General features: G+C 45.5%; 1 protein-coding gene across 1 annotated transcript in view; it reads right to left on the reverse strand.

Moving 5' to 3' along the window:
- Positions 1–4,223: 4,223 nt before the first annotated feature.
- The window catches only part of LOC110505019 (neuronal acetylcholine receptor subunit alpha-7-like), a 75,992-nt gene continuing 64,913 nt past the window's right edge, over positions 4,224–15,302 (reverse strand). The window contains exons 6-10 of the mRNA XM_036969606.2: positions 13,358–13,605; positions 12,691–12,885; positions 8,198–8,284; positions 5,177–5,286; positions 4,224–5,067 (exon numbers count right to left, since the gene is read on the reverse strand). Of these exons, the coding sequence (XP_036825501.1) occupies positions 4,450–5,067; positions 5,177–5,286; positions 8,198–8,284; positions 12,691–12,885; positions 13,358–13,605 (1,258 nt within the window). The 3' untranslated portion in view covers positions 4,224–4,449. The remainder of the gene's footprint in view (positions 5,068–5,176; positions 5,287–8,197; positions 8,285–12,690; positions 12,886–13,357; positions 13,606–15,302) is intronic.

The following is a 15,302-nucleotide window of genomic DNA, read 5'->3' on the forward strand; positions in this document are numbered from 1 at the left end:
AACGAAATCACAGGAAGAGAAGGACAGCAGTGTGACAACCGATACAACAGAGGAAGACTGACTGTGGGGTGGGGGGAATATGTTCAGTACACAGTAACAATGGTTATTAATAGAAAAAGACAGACACGGACTTACTCTCTGACATGACAGGCAGGTCGATAAGTCATTGAACTTAACTATCTGCCCTGAGAGCTTTCATATACCATGGTCTTTATGGATAATAATACCACATTAAAACAAAACATGACATCTGAGTTTGTTTCAATCAATAAAAACTGGAAGAGTCAGCCCCTGTGATCTTTAGTCACAGTGACGTCTACGAGGTCAGAGGTTATCACGAGAGACAGACATCCTCCATGTTAATGTAACACCACTATATTCATTCCCCTACAGTGCCTTGCGAAAGTATTCGGCCCCCTTGAACTTTGCGACCTTTTGCCACATTTCAGCCTTCAAACATAAAGATATAAAACTGTATTTTTTTGTGAAGAATCAACAACAAGTGGGACACAATCATGAAGTGGAACGACATTTATTGGATATTTCAAACTTTTTTAACAAATCAAAAACTGAAAAATTGGGCGTGCAAAATTATTCAGTCCCTTTAAATTAATACTTTGTAGCGCCACCTTTTGCTGCGATTACAGCTGTAAGTCGCTTGGGGTATGTCTCTATCAGTTTTGCACATCGAGAGACTGACATTTTTTCCCATTCCTCCTTGCAAAACACCTCGAGCTCAGTGAGGTTGGATGGAGAGCATTTGTGAACAGCAGTTTTCAGTTCTTTCCACAGATTCTCGATTGGATTCAGGTCTGGACTTTGACTTGGCCATTCTAACACCTGGATATGTTTATTTTTGAACCATTCCATTGTAGATTTTGCTTTATGTTTTGGATCATTGTCTTGTTGGAAGACAAATCTCCGTCCCAGTCTCAGGTCTTTTGCAGACTCCATCAGGTTTTCTTCCAGAATGGTCCTGTATTTGGCTCCATCCATTTTCCCATCAATTTTAACCATCTTCCCTGTCCCTGCTGAAGAAAAGCAGGCCCAAACCATGATGCTGCTACCACCATGTTTGACAGTGGGGATGGTGTGTTCAGGGTGATGAGCTGTGTTGCTTTTACGCCAAACATAATGTTTTGCATTGTTGCCAAAAAGTTCAATTTTGGTTTCATCTGACCAGAGCACCTTCTTCCACATGTTTGGTGTGTCTCCCAGGTGGCTTGTGGCAAACTTTAAACAACACTTTTTATGGATATCTTTAAGAAATGGCTTTCTTCTTGCCACTCTTCCATAAAGGCCAGATTTGTGCAATATACGACTGATTGTTGTCCTATGGACAGAGTCTCCCACCTCAGCTGTAGATCTCTGCAGTTCATCCAGAGTGATCATGGGCCTCTTGGCTGCATCTCTGATCAGTCTTCTCCTTGTATGAGCTGAAAGTTTAGAGGGATGGCCAGGTCTTGGTAGATTTGCAGTGGTCTGATACTCCTTCCATTTCAATATTATCGCTTGCACAGTGCTCCTTGGGATGTTTAAAGCTTAGGAAATCTTTTTGTATCCAAATCCGGCTTTAAACTTCTTCACAACAGTATCTCGGACCTGCCTGGTGTGTTCCTTGTTCTTCATGATGCTCTCTGCGCTTTTAACGGACCTCTGAGACTATCACAGTGCAGGTGCATTTATACGGAGACTTGATTACACACAGGTGGATTGTACTTATCATCATTAGTCATTTAGGTCAACATTGGATCATTCAGAGATCCTCACTGAAGGGGCTGTATAATTTTGCACGCCCAATTTTTCAGTTTTTCATTTGTTAAAAAAGTTTGAAATATCCAATAAATGTCGTTCCACTTCATGATTGTGTCCCACTTGTTGTTGATTCTTCACAAAAAAATACAGTTTTATATCTTTATGTTTGAAGCCTGAAATGTGGCAAAAGGTCGCAAAGTTCAAGGGGGCCGAATACTTTCGCAAGGCACTGTATATACAACACGTCATATCAACAATTACTAATACTACGTGGATCTACTGTAGTTATCTGATGTATGGGGGCATTACGGTGTCCACACTACATTTTAGTCATTTAACAGACACTCTTATCCAGAGGGAACATCGACAGATGTTTCACCTAGTCGGCTCGGGGGATTTGAACCAGCAACCTTTCGGTTACTGGCCCAACACTCTTAACCGCTAGGCTACCCACCACCTTTTCATATTAGGACAGCCTCCGTCTCAGCAGGAGTTTCTTCCGTCTAGCAGCCGGTGCAGTAGTTCAGTATCCACTGATAGTCGCATGGTCATGTCTTTGTCCAGCGGTTTGTTTCCATAGCTCCTGTTGTTGCAGGTTGTTGAAGGTTGAGTCCTCTTCTAATGTACATGTGAGTCTTACACCATGACGTCACAAATCATTCAATGTTATCATAGAGTGGCACAGTCAATGTCAGAGTTAATGACGTCATTTGTGGACCTAGAGGACACCCAACTACTTCTACACCCGTGACAAAGTTAGCTGCTATTTAGAATCGACAAGCAAAAAGTAAACCGTGGGTATGTACAGTACGCAAACTTAAAATATCGTGAAAGTAAAATGGTTAGAATACGATAAGAAGGTCCTGGTCACAGTGAAACATCTCTGTATTTACACAGTTACTTTAACAATGCTACATAATGTCACAAAGTCCAGAGAGTCCAGTAAGTTCTAAAGGTTGTAGAATGCATGCCCAGGAATCCAAAGATCAAAGGTCAAGTTGATATTATAATGAGATATCTGGATGGCATGGCAACAAACAGGAACAACCTAAGTTAAGCTGGATCCAAGCAGAGGAGAGGGACTATGGAGAACCCTGGCATTGATGTTCAGTGTACATCTATTTACATTAAAATCAATTTTCTCAAATATACTCCAGAGTAATCTGGATAGAACATGTAAGGCTTGTTTCCCGTACACAGCATTGGCCTAGTCCTGTACTACAAAGCATGCTGAATGGAGATTCTCCATTGAAAGTGGTTCTTAGTCCAGACCTAGGCCTAATCTGTTGTCATGACGTTGGCCTGGGGGTAGCTTTATGACAGTCATAAATACCTCTTCCCCCCCTCTTTCCTCTCTCTACCCTACTGATGTTACATTTGCAAACACCTTGGTTAACAGAGATTCTGGGAACATCAGAAGGTGGGGGGGAAATTAACTATATTCTAGTAATCCGACGAATTGAACATATGCGGTGGTACTTAATGAATATGATGTCAGTTCGGTTGTCATCTGAGACATTCTCATCAATGATAAGATGACAAACTCTACAGTAGAAAGTCTACACATCAGAGTTATTCGATTCACATGGAATTGTTGTTCAATTTAAATGTTTGAATATGAAATTATTCGTGATGGGATGAAATGTGATTTTAGCTTCTAAAATGTGAGATTTGGGTTTTCATGAGTGAATTAGGCCCGACTCAGTGGCCCGCCCACGTGAAGAGACATAGGTTGTAAACTATGAAACACACCCCTTTTCTCCCTTCCTATATAAAGCCTTGACGACAATATAACCTTCTGTTCCGAGGATGTGAGGACGACGGTCCGATGTCAGAATGGTTCAGATAATAACAGATAATAATTGCGAATGGTATGAACTTTTAACTCTTATTCACTACAGAAGTGATACCGCCTAGCCGTTGAGTTAGCAACAGCCGCTGCAAACGAGGGTCAAGAAGGAACAGACAGAGTATCCCGTCTATCACACAACAACGTTGCTACAACGTATCCAATTGACCACCAGAGACATTCTTCAAAGGGCAAAGTTTGGCAACACGGCCTTCCATCTACCACCAACCTACTGAAGAGCAGCTCAGAGTAAATATTTATTGCATTTTCCATTTCCAAATGGGCGGTAATTTAGAATACATAAGATATTGTATTTACGATAGCACAGCTTCGCCCTTTGTTCCTCAGTCTTCCCGCTCTTTCACTCAAACCCAGCCCCTTTTCTTTTGTGTAACAAGCTGTCGTAACTGTTCCGCCCGACGTAATTTGTAATCAAGTTATGATTAATTATGTGTATGTGTAATTCTGTGTGATTAGTTAGGTATTTAGTAAATAAATAATTAAACTCAATTTTCAACTGATTCAACTTGTTAGCCAGGGTTTGTGAAGATAACCAAGAATTTACAACTTTCAGATGAGACTGAATTAACGTGACAATTAATATTGACTGCTATTGATGTAAAATATTACTAGGTCTTTATTCGGAAGATAACACCTCTATAAATATTATTTTGTGGTGCCCCGACTCTCTAGTTAATTACATTTACATGATTAGCTCAATCAGGTAATATTAATTACGGATAAATTATTTTATAGAATAGCATGTCATATCACTTAATCCGGCATAGCCAAAGACACAACACTGTGTTTGGGGAAACTGGCCTATATGGTTTAATATATTGACACTAATTCTTTAGATAGTCCTTGGTGACGGCCTCCAAGAAGTTGGGAGCAGACATGAGGATGGTGAAGGTGCCGATGATGGAGAACAGAGTGAAGGCCACCAGGCACAGCCTGTCCACCACGGCAGCAGCAAACTTCCACTCGCTGCAGATCGCCACTTCCTCATCTTGGTCCCTGAAGCGCTGGGCGATATACGACACCTCCTCCAGGATCTGAAAGACTTCCGGAGGAGTAAAGATCAACCCCCCTCCTCCTCCACCACCTCCTCTCCCTCTTCCAGCACCTCCCCCTGGGGGCTCAGCCTCCTCGCAGGGGGTCCCTTGGGCCAGTCCCCCCGACGCCACGCCGGAGTCGCTGGAGGTGGGACAGCGGGGGCTCTCCACAGCGTTGTAGCTGAAGTAGAGGCTCATGCTGCCGTTGGAAGTGCCAGTGGGGCAGGGGGCCTGGGAGAGGGGCGGGGTGAGGCCCATCACGGTGCCCATAGGTCCCATCTCGATGGAGCTGGCGCTGGAATGTTGCTGGGGAGGGTGGCCGTACTGGTAGCCAGCGGGTTTGCGCTCCTCACCTGGCTGTTTCATTCGCAGAAACCAGGCACACCAGTTCAACAGCACCACTCTGACCTGGACAGAGAGAAGAGGGGGTTGAGACTGAGACACACACACAATGGAGACGATGATGATAACGATAATGATGATGAGGGATTTGATGAAGACTGGGAGCGGGACTCACCCATCTGGGCATCTTGCCGCCCTGTGGGTCGTGGTGATGGAACTGCAGAACCAGAACAGTCACCACCACAGACAGACCCACTATCATCATTGTACTGGCAAAGTACTGAGCTACAAAACAAAAGCCACAACCACATCAAACATTAACAAAGTAACATCACACGTGATACAGACACTGACCAAAGGAAAAAGGAGAATGTGTGTCCCAAATGGCACTGGTCATGGCAAAAGCTGTGCACTCAATAGGGAATAGGTCGCCGGTTGAGTGTGTCGTTGTATAGCAGTGGAAAAATCAAGCAACCCAATAAAATAACAGCAGTAAAACAGAAGAGAGGGCCAACAACACCGAGCTTTAGTGCCGAGTCATTGAGGGCACATCATGAATGGGTTCTCTCAGGGGAGGGACTGGGGGGAGGCAGGGAGGGATGTGAGGGGAGCTTCACCTCATTCAAGCGTTAACTCAACACTGTTCCGCCCCAAATATCTCAGCTCTGTAGCTGCCTCCCAGGCCAGTCACACACCCCTCCCTCTCTCTGTTAGCAAACAACCGCTAAACAGTTCAGACAAGAAGAAATGCTAGCAGGGCAAAGTGCACATGACCCACTGTGGGATCAGGGGTTAGGGCTATCCTAGTCAGCTTAGGAAGAGGAAGATGGGAAGGAAGAGGAAGATGAGGAGGGAGGAGGAGAAGGAGGAGGGAGGAAGAGAGGAAGTGGAGGAGGAGTGAAATAGAGAAGACAGAGGAAGAGTATGGTGAAGGGTAAGGGAGGGAGCAGGAGAAAAGTGGAGGAGGAAAACACGGAAGCAGAACACAAACTAAGATAAGTATGAGAAAGAGGAGGAGGTGGATCCAGGAGAAGAGTTGGATTCTAATAAGGAAGAGTTGGATGAAGACACCAGATAGGAGTCCTGCCAGAGTCTAATCCAGCAGAGTGGAGGTGGGAAGTGCAGAGATGCCCCTACAGACCTACAGAGTGCTGACTAACACTGCCCCTCACTTAGAACTCTACCCAGCCCATCCCCATCGGAGCCTGTCAGCAGCTTCACATTCACACACACACACAAATCTACATGAGTGTGTTTGAGTGAGACACACAGAGATGGATCAGGCCAGGGAAGGGTAGGATGGGGGTGGAGATGAGAGAGGGTGCTGACGTTACCACTTTTTGGGTATAGTGGGACCTCATCAGTACCCTGACTGTGGTTCAGTGTCTCGAGGCCCAAAAAACACATTCAACCAATCGACTAATCATCAACGTGGATTTGACGGATCAGGTGTGTTAGTGCTGGTCTGGAACAAAAGCCTGCAAACACTATGGCCTTCTAGCAGCAGGAGTGAGAAACACTGCTGTATAATGTATAAACAGACTGAAATGTACAGGCAGCTTCTGGAGTATAACTCACTGGCAGACAAACGCGCTGTGTAGTTCATAGAAAAAACGGGCATCATTCATTTTTATTTGACTCCTCAAAGTTTTTGAGCGCTGAGCCTCCCTGCTGGTCAATGGGACATCAAATCTGATTGATTACATCATAAACACAACTAACAGTTTCTGGCGCAAATGCACAGATATTTACATGGTAAACAAATGTAGGACTATTTTGCAGGAAGATGTATAGAACCTGCATAGGTCGACAGACACACACACACATACACTCCTCATGAGGCTCCACACTAGAGAGGTGATGGCTGAATTAGTGAGCGTTTTACCCTCATATCACGAGTGTCTCATCGCAGCAGCTGAAGCCTTTGAAGTTCTCTCTCAGAACTTTAGCCCCTAAAGGTTACTCATCTCCCTCCCTCCCACCATCCAGCCTTCCGTTCTGCTCTTCTTCCTCTCCTCACGGGGAGCCTGGCTTGCTCTTCTTCCTCTCCTCACGGGGAGCCTGGCTTGTCACAGCCTACTAATAACGGTGACAGTATCATCGCCATTGTCCGTCAGTTCCAACACCGTCCTGCTCCATCATAACATTAAGGGATTGACACTGACATACTGGACGTATATCACAGGAGGCTGGTGGCACATTCTTTTGGGGAGGACGGGCTCGTGGTAATGGCTGGAGCGGAATAGGTGGAATGAAGAAAAAAAAATCTGACGCAGCCGAAACGCGTCAGATTTTTGACATTTTGTTTCCATTGAACAAAGCCATACAAATAAAGGCATTTTAATTAATGATATGCAGAGTGCCTTGGTCCTCCCTTCTTTTTGATAATCAATGTAAAGGGCTTTGAAAACAAAAAGGCTTGGTAGAGTATATGCTCAGTGCTCCATTGACATTTCACATCCAATTTGGTTTGAGATTAGTGGGACTAACATTTGATTTTCAACTGGACCATGACCCAAAACACACCTCCAGGCTGTGTAATGACTGTTTGACCAAGAAGGAGTGATATAGTGCTGCATCAGACGACCTGGCCTCCACAATCACCTGACCTCAACCCAATTTAGATGTATTTGGGATGAGTTGGAGCGCAGAGTGAAGTAAAAGCAGCCAACAAGTGCTCAGCATATGTGGGAACTCCTTCAAGACTGTTGGGAAAGCATTCCAGGTGAAGCTGGTTGAGAGAATGCCAAGAGTGTGAAAAACTGTCATCAAGGCAAAGGGTGGCTAATTGTTTGGTTACTACATGATTACATATGTGTTATTTCATAGTTTTGATGTCTTCACTATTATTCTACAATGTAGAAAATAGTAAAAATAAAGAAAAACCCTTGAATGAGTAGGTGTGTCCAAACTTTTGATTGGTACTGAATGATTTTGATTGGACACCCTAGTACATAGGCTCTCAGCCCTCAATGACATTAATAACTTATTAATGTACCGCTTAGTCAAACCTAGCGAGGCCCTCAGAGGATCACAGACTGTATAAACATACACATTAACATAAGATTTGCACACACACATTAATACAAACACACACTCTCTGGCTTTACACTCACTAATGCACAGCCAATCAAACGAAACCATAAGAGGACAGAGGGTAATGTATATAACACACACACACACACACAGAACCCACCGATGAGAGGCACAGAGTCTGAGGTGGCGGGCATGATCTCAGCAACCAGTAGCATGAAGACTGTTAGAGAGAGCAAGACCGTGATACCTGGAGAGAGACAGACAGACAGAGGCAGAGAGAGAGCGAGACAGAGACAGACAGAGAGAGAGACAGAGAGACAGAGGCAGAGAGAGAGCGAGACAGAGACAGACAGAGAGACAGAGAGACAGGCAGAGAGAGAGCGAGACAGAGACAGACAGAGAGACAGAGAGCGAGACAGAGAAAGCGAGAGGGAGAAAGTGAGAAAGAGAAAGTGAGAGAGAGAGCAAGAATAAGTCCTTCTATCTGTTAAGTATAGCATGATAAAAGACAAGCGGGTCTAGAGGGAAAGGGGTGGTGTGTGCGTGCGTGCCTGGGTGAGTGTGAGTCTTTGCTGCCTCAGCCCAACCTGTCCCAGTAATGTTCAGTGAAGTGTTATGCGTGGCTAGCTGTGGACCAGCCAACACAGGACCAGAGGTGATGCCCAGGTGAGCTGATGATGTCATAAGATGTTAAACATGCAGCGACAGTCAGGGAATAAACAAACCACTGTCGTCCTTCATAAGTAATCAGCTCGCCTGCTGTGCCTGTTTATGGCTGTTGCACTGCTACTGACTACTGGGTTGTTGTAAACACACATTTCTATTAGTGATCGGGGAAAATAACTTAAAATCAGTTCTACCAAATTTCTATCAACATGTTAAATGTGCAACCAGAGGGAAAACAATTCTAGATCACCTGTACTCCACACACAGAAATGCATACAAAGCTCTCCCTCGCCCTCCATTTGGTAAATCCGAGCACAACTCTATCCTTCTGATTCCTTCTTACAAGAAAAATTAAAGCAGGAGGCACCAGTGACTCGGTCAATAAAAAAGTGGTCAGATGAAGCAGATGCTAAACTACAGGACTGCTTTGCTATCACAGACTGGAACATGTTCCGGGATTCTTCCGATGGCATCACATCAGTCACTGGCTTTTTCAAAAAGTGCATCGAGGTGTCGTCCCCACAGTGACTGAACGTACGTACCCCAACCAGAAGCCATGGATTACAGGCAACATTCGCACTGAGCTAAAGGGTAGAGCTGCCGCTTTCAAGGTGCGGGACTCTAACCCGGAAGCTTACAAGAAATCCTGCTATGCCCTGCGACGAACCATCAAACAGCCAAAGCGTCAATACAGGGCTAAGATTGAATCATACTACACCGGCTCCGATGCTCGTCTTATGTGGCAGGGCTTGCAAACTATTACAGACTACAAAGGGAAGCACAGCCGTGAGCTGCCCAGTGACACGAGCCTACCAGACGAGCTAAATCACTTCTATGCTCGCTTCGAGGCAAGCAACACTGAGGCATGCATGAGAGCATCAGCTGTTCCGGACAACTGTGTGTTCACGCTCTCCGATAGCCGACGTGAGTAAGACCTTTCAACAGGTCAACATACACAAGGCTTCGGGGCCAGACGGATTCCCAGGACGTGTGCTCCGGGCATGTGCTGACCAACTGGCAGTTGTCTTCACTGACATTTTCAACATGTTCCTGATTGAGTCTGTAATACCAACATGTTTCAAGCAGACAACCATAGTCCCTGTGCCCAAGAACACAAAGGCAACCTGCCTAAATGACCACAGACCCGTAGCACTCATGTCCGTAGCCATGAAGTGCTTTGAAAGGTTGGCAATGGCTCACATCAACACCATTATCCCAGAAACCCTAGACCCACTCCAATTTGCATACCGCCCAAACAGATCCACAGATGATGCAATCTCTATTGCACTCCACACTGCCCTTTCCCACCTGGACAAAATGAACACTTATGTGAGAATGCTATTCATTGTCTACAGCTCAGCGTTCAACACCATAGTACCCGCAAAGCTCATCACTAAGCTAAGGATTCTGGGACTAAACATCTCCCTCTGCAACTGGATCCTGGACTTCCTAACGGGCCACCCCCAGGTGGTGAGGGTAGGTAGCAACACATCTGCCACGCTGATCCTCAACACTGGAGCTCCCCAGAGGAGCATGCTCAGTACTCTCCTGTACTCCCTGTTCACCCACGACTGCATAGCCAGGCACGACTCCGACACCATCATTAAGCTTGCAGACGACAACAGTGATCACCGACAATGACGAGACAGCCACACTAGGGAGGAGATCCGAGACCTGGCCGGGTGGTGCCAGAATAACAGCCTATCCCTCAACGTAACCAATATTAAGGAGATGATTGTGAACTACAAGAAAAAGGAGGACCGAGCACGCCCCCATTCTCATCGATGGGGCTGTAGTGGAGCAGGTTGAGAGCTTCAAGTTCCTTGGTGTCCACATCACCAACAAACTAGAATGGTCCAAACACACCAAGACAGTCGTGAAGAGGGCACGACAAAGCCTATTCCCCCTCAGGGAACTAAAAATATTTGGCATGTGTCCTGAGATCCTTAAAAGGTTCTACAGCTGCAACATCGAGAGCATCCTGGTTGCATCACTGCCTGGTATGGCAATTACTCAGCCTCTGACCGCAAGGCACTACAGAGTGTAGTGCGTACGGCTTAATACATCACTGAGGCTAAGCTGCCTGCCATCCAGGACCTCTACACCAGGCGGTGTCAGAGGAAGGCCCTAAAAATTGGCAGCCACCCCAGTCATAGACTGTTCTCTCTACTACCGCATGGCAAGCGGTACTGGAGTGCCAAGTCTAAGACAAAAAGGCTTCTCAACAGTTTTTACCGCCAAGCCATAAGACTCCTGAACAGGTAATCAAATGGCTACCCGGACTATTTGCATTGTGTGCCTCCTCCAACCCATATTTTACACTGCTGCTACTCTCTTTTTAGCATATATTCATAGTCACTTTAACTATACATTCATGTACACGCTACCTCAATTGGGCCAACCAAACAGTGCTCCTACACATTGGCTAACCGGGCTATCTGCATTGTGTCCCACCACCCACCAACTCCTCTTTTACGCTACTGCTACTCTTTGTTCATCATATATGCATAGTCACTTTAACCATATCTAGATGTACATACTACCTCAATCAGCCTGACTAACCGGTGTCTGTATGTAGCCTCGCTACTTTTATAGTCCCGCTACTGTATATAGCCTCACTACTGTTAGTAGCCTCGCTACTGTATATAGCCTCGCTACTGTTTATAACCTCTCTACTGTATGTAGCCTCGCTATTGTATGTAGCCTCTCTACTGTATATAGCCTCGCTACTGTATATAGCCTCGCTACTGTACATAGCCTCGCTACTGTACGTAGCCTCGCTACTGTACGTAGCCTCTCTACTGTATATAGCCTCGCTACTGTATGTAGCCTCGCTACTGTACGTAGCCTCCCTACTGTATGTAGCCTCCCTACTGTACGTAGCCTCCCTACTGTACGTAGCCTCGCTACTGTACGTAGCCTCTCTACTGTACGTAGCCTCGCTACTGTATATAGCCTCTCTACTGTTTATAGCCTCGCTACTGTATATAGCCTCGCTACTGTATGTAGCCTCCCTACTGTATGTAGCCTCCCTACTGTATGTAGCCTGGCTACTGTATGTAGCCTCCCTACTGTACGTAGCCTCGCTACTGTATATAGCCTCTCTACTGTATATAGCCTCTCTACTGTATATAGCCTCTCTACTGTATATAGCCTCTCTACTGTATATAGCCTCGCTACTGTACATAGCCTCGCTACTGTATATAGCCTCGCTACTGTACATAGCCTCGCTACTGTATGTAGCCTCGCTAGTGTATATAGCTTCGCTACTGTTTATAGCCTCGCTACTGTTTATAGCCTCGCTACTGTTTGTAGCCTCGCTACTGTATGTAGCCTCGCTACTGTATGTAGCCTCGCTAGTGTATATAGCCTCGCTACTGTACATAGCCTCACTACTGTATATAGCCTCGCTACTGTACATAGCCTCGCTACTGTATATAGCCTCGCTACTGTACATAGCCTCGCTACTGTATATAGCCTGTCTTTTACTGTTGTTTTTATTTCTTTACTTACCTATTGTTCACCTAATACCTTTTTTGCAATATTGGTTAGAGCCTGTAAGTAAGCATTTCACTCTACACCAGTTGTATTCGGCACACGTGACAAATACACTTTGATTTGATTTGAAATATGTATACAGCTCGCAATAATATTTTGGACAATATTATATCGATACTTTGACCCCAAATATTAATTTGTAAAAAATATATTAAAAAAAAGACTTGGTACAGTAGCGTTAGACAGCACTAGTCGGCTGTACCTCCGGCAAAATTCTGGTAGAGCGAGCGAGATAAGATTGTCAGACTTATAACCTCTTGGCTAAACTGACTTGTTAGACTGACAGTTTAGGCAAGTTACCAATTGGGAGAGATTACAGGTAACTGCTGACCCTGCGATATCTATTAATAAACCTGACAGAAGTCCAGTATAGATAGTACTCCGTAACATACAAAAATCCAAGATGGCTTCCCGGCGTTCCTTCCTTACCCAGGGAAATCTTCTCTCCGGAGTCGGCGGGCAGCAGAAAGACCAGCAGGGCCAGGCCAGAGATGAGGACACAGGGGATGAGCAGGTTGAGACCGTAATAGAGGGTTCGTCTTCGCATGGTGACGGTGAAGGTGACGTCAGGATAGGGCTCCTTACAGCAGTCATAGTACAGCTCATTACGCTTGGCAGGGACTCCTAGGAGACACACACACATTAAGAAACACAGAGGGGGGATTCAAAATCACTGCATTTACATTGATTCAACGATGGACTGTTCACATTTTCTTTGACACACACAAGTACGAGCCACACAAGTACGAACCACATGAACCACACATTTCAAAGGACATACAGGCAACAAATAACACAAGATGGGGATCTCCACACATTCTCAAACACGTGTTCATTTTGCTAAGCAGAGTTAATCCCAGTAACATGCCCTCTCTGGCAGTGTGGAGTAAACATGAAATGTGCCATCGGGATCAGGTCTGACAACCCCCCCCCCCCCCCCCCCATACGCAGACACCCCCCTCAGGGACCCTCCACTGGCCCAGATGGGTCGCAACCCACCCCCTCTCCCACAACCCCATTCCCACCCACCTCTATAGAGATAACGACAGAGGCATGGACATACATGCTGAGAGAGAGATTAATAACCACATCGTACCCACGAGGTCCCACTCTCCATTGGGTATGTAGGTAGACGTGTCCACGTCCAGCATCTGCAGGTCCAGCAGCCAGCCGTTGTGGGTCCACGAGCCAAACTTCAGGTCACACTTCTGGACGTCGAAGGGGAACCAGCGCACGTCTATATAGCAGGTACTCTTCAGGATGCCCGGGGGGATGTACTGGCAGTAACCCGACGCATTGACCAGCACGTTGGTGTGGAAGGTGGCATCAAATCTCTCATCAGCGCTGCAGGGAGAAGGAGAGAGAGCGATGCATCCCTTTAACCTGTGACATCTCAACAGATCCAAGACAAAAAGTCTTACTTGTATATTTGTGATGTATTTGTGATACAAGACAGAATACAAGGAGACAGAGTGTATGTGTGTATTAGAGAGAGAGAGAGAGAGAGAGAGAGAGAGAGAGAGAGAGAGAGAGAGAGAGAGAGAGAGAGAGAGAGAGAGAGAGAGAGAGAGAGAGAGAAAGAGAGAGAGAAAGAGAAAGAGACAGAGACAGAGACAGAGACAGAGACAGAGACAGAGACAGAGACAGAGACACAGACACAGACACAGAGAGACAGAGAGACAGAGAGACAGAGAGACAGAGAGACAGAGAGACAGAGAATAAGTAATTCTACCTGTTAAGTATAGCATGATAAAAGACAAGCAGGTCTAGAGGGAAAGGGGTGGTGTGTGCGTGCGTGCGTGCCTGGGTGCGTGTGAGTCTTTGCTGCCTCAGCCCAACCTGTCACAGTAATGTTCAGTGAAGTGTTATGCATGGCTAGCTGTGGACCAGCCAACACAGGACCAGAGGTGATGCCCAGGTGAGCTGATGATGTCATAAGTGGTTAAACATGCAGCGACAGTCAGGGAATAAACAAACCACTGCCGTCCTTCATAAGTAATCAGCTCGCCTGCTGTGCCTGTTTATTGCTGTTGCACTGCTACTGACTACTGGGTTGTTGTTAACACACATTTCTATGGTAGAGCATATTACATACTGTATGTGTTTAGAGGTTAGCTAAAGCCTGAGTTAGAGAAGTTAAAACAGTCAGACAACCTGTCCTGTGTCAACATACACACCCTGTGAGTAACGTACACAGATCTACATTGACACACACATACACTAATTGCACTATAACAGTGACAAACGGTGCCCACAAACTGTTAGGGCCTACATAAAGCTGTCCCAACAGCAGAGTCCCAACAGCAGTCCCAACACCTTACCACTGCTACACCTGGCTATCAGCAGAGCCTTGTCTGGCAGCAAAACCGTTCATTCAGTCTCATTTACTGCCTTTAAAAAAAAAACATAGCTGATATGGCTGACTTGCTTTAACAAATGTGTTTTTTTTCGGACAATTGAGATGTACAAACTATGGCATAAGGGGAAGACAAGCAGATAATAAAAATCACGGATTGCCTCTTAAGACATTAATGAGCGAGCTAGGACGGACATAGTCAGTATAACTATTTGGTCAGCACTTTTGAAATGTACAGCAAAAGAATTCCGAACATGGGCCGTTCTTACAGTGTTCTCCCTGCATACAAAGTCAGAACTGGAGGATACATAAAGGGGGCATATAAAGCAGACAATGAAAGCTCTTACAATATTTGATGATTACATTTCTCAAAAACAGGTTATAGGCTATATGTTGCACCACCAAGTCAGAAACGTAGGCAAAATTAAGAGGTGAAAATAAACCAAATTATTAGGGTGAGGCACATGGGCTACTAACAGCTTACTACACAACATACACTTAGTATTACTTTCTAAGCTACAGTATACATCTCCCTGGCATATTACAGAATTTATGCAGCAGCATACAATACATTTTTGGACTCCTCTTGTTTTGCTGTGCTCACTTAGACAGGAAGGTGGCGCGGCGGTCCCTCGTGGGCAAATTTTGTCATCAAACTTTGTCGTCAAAGTCTGGCATTTGTTTT

The sequence above is a fragment of the Oncorhynchus mykiss genome, chromosome 25 (assembly GCF_057628025.1).
Source record: "Oncorhynchus mykiss isolate SJ-2025 chromosome 25, ASM5762802v1, whole genome shotgun sequence".
Lineage (NCBI taxonomy): Eukaryota > Metazoa > Chordata > Actinopteri > Salmoniformes > Salmonidae > Oncorhynchus > Oncorhynchus mykiss.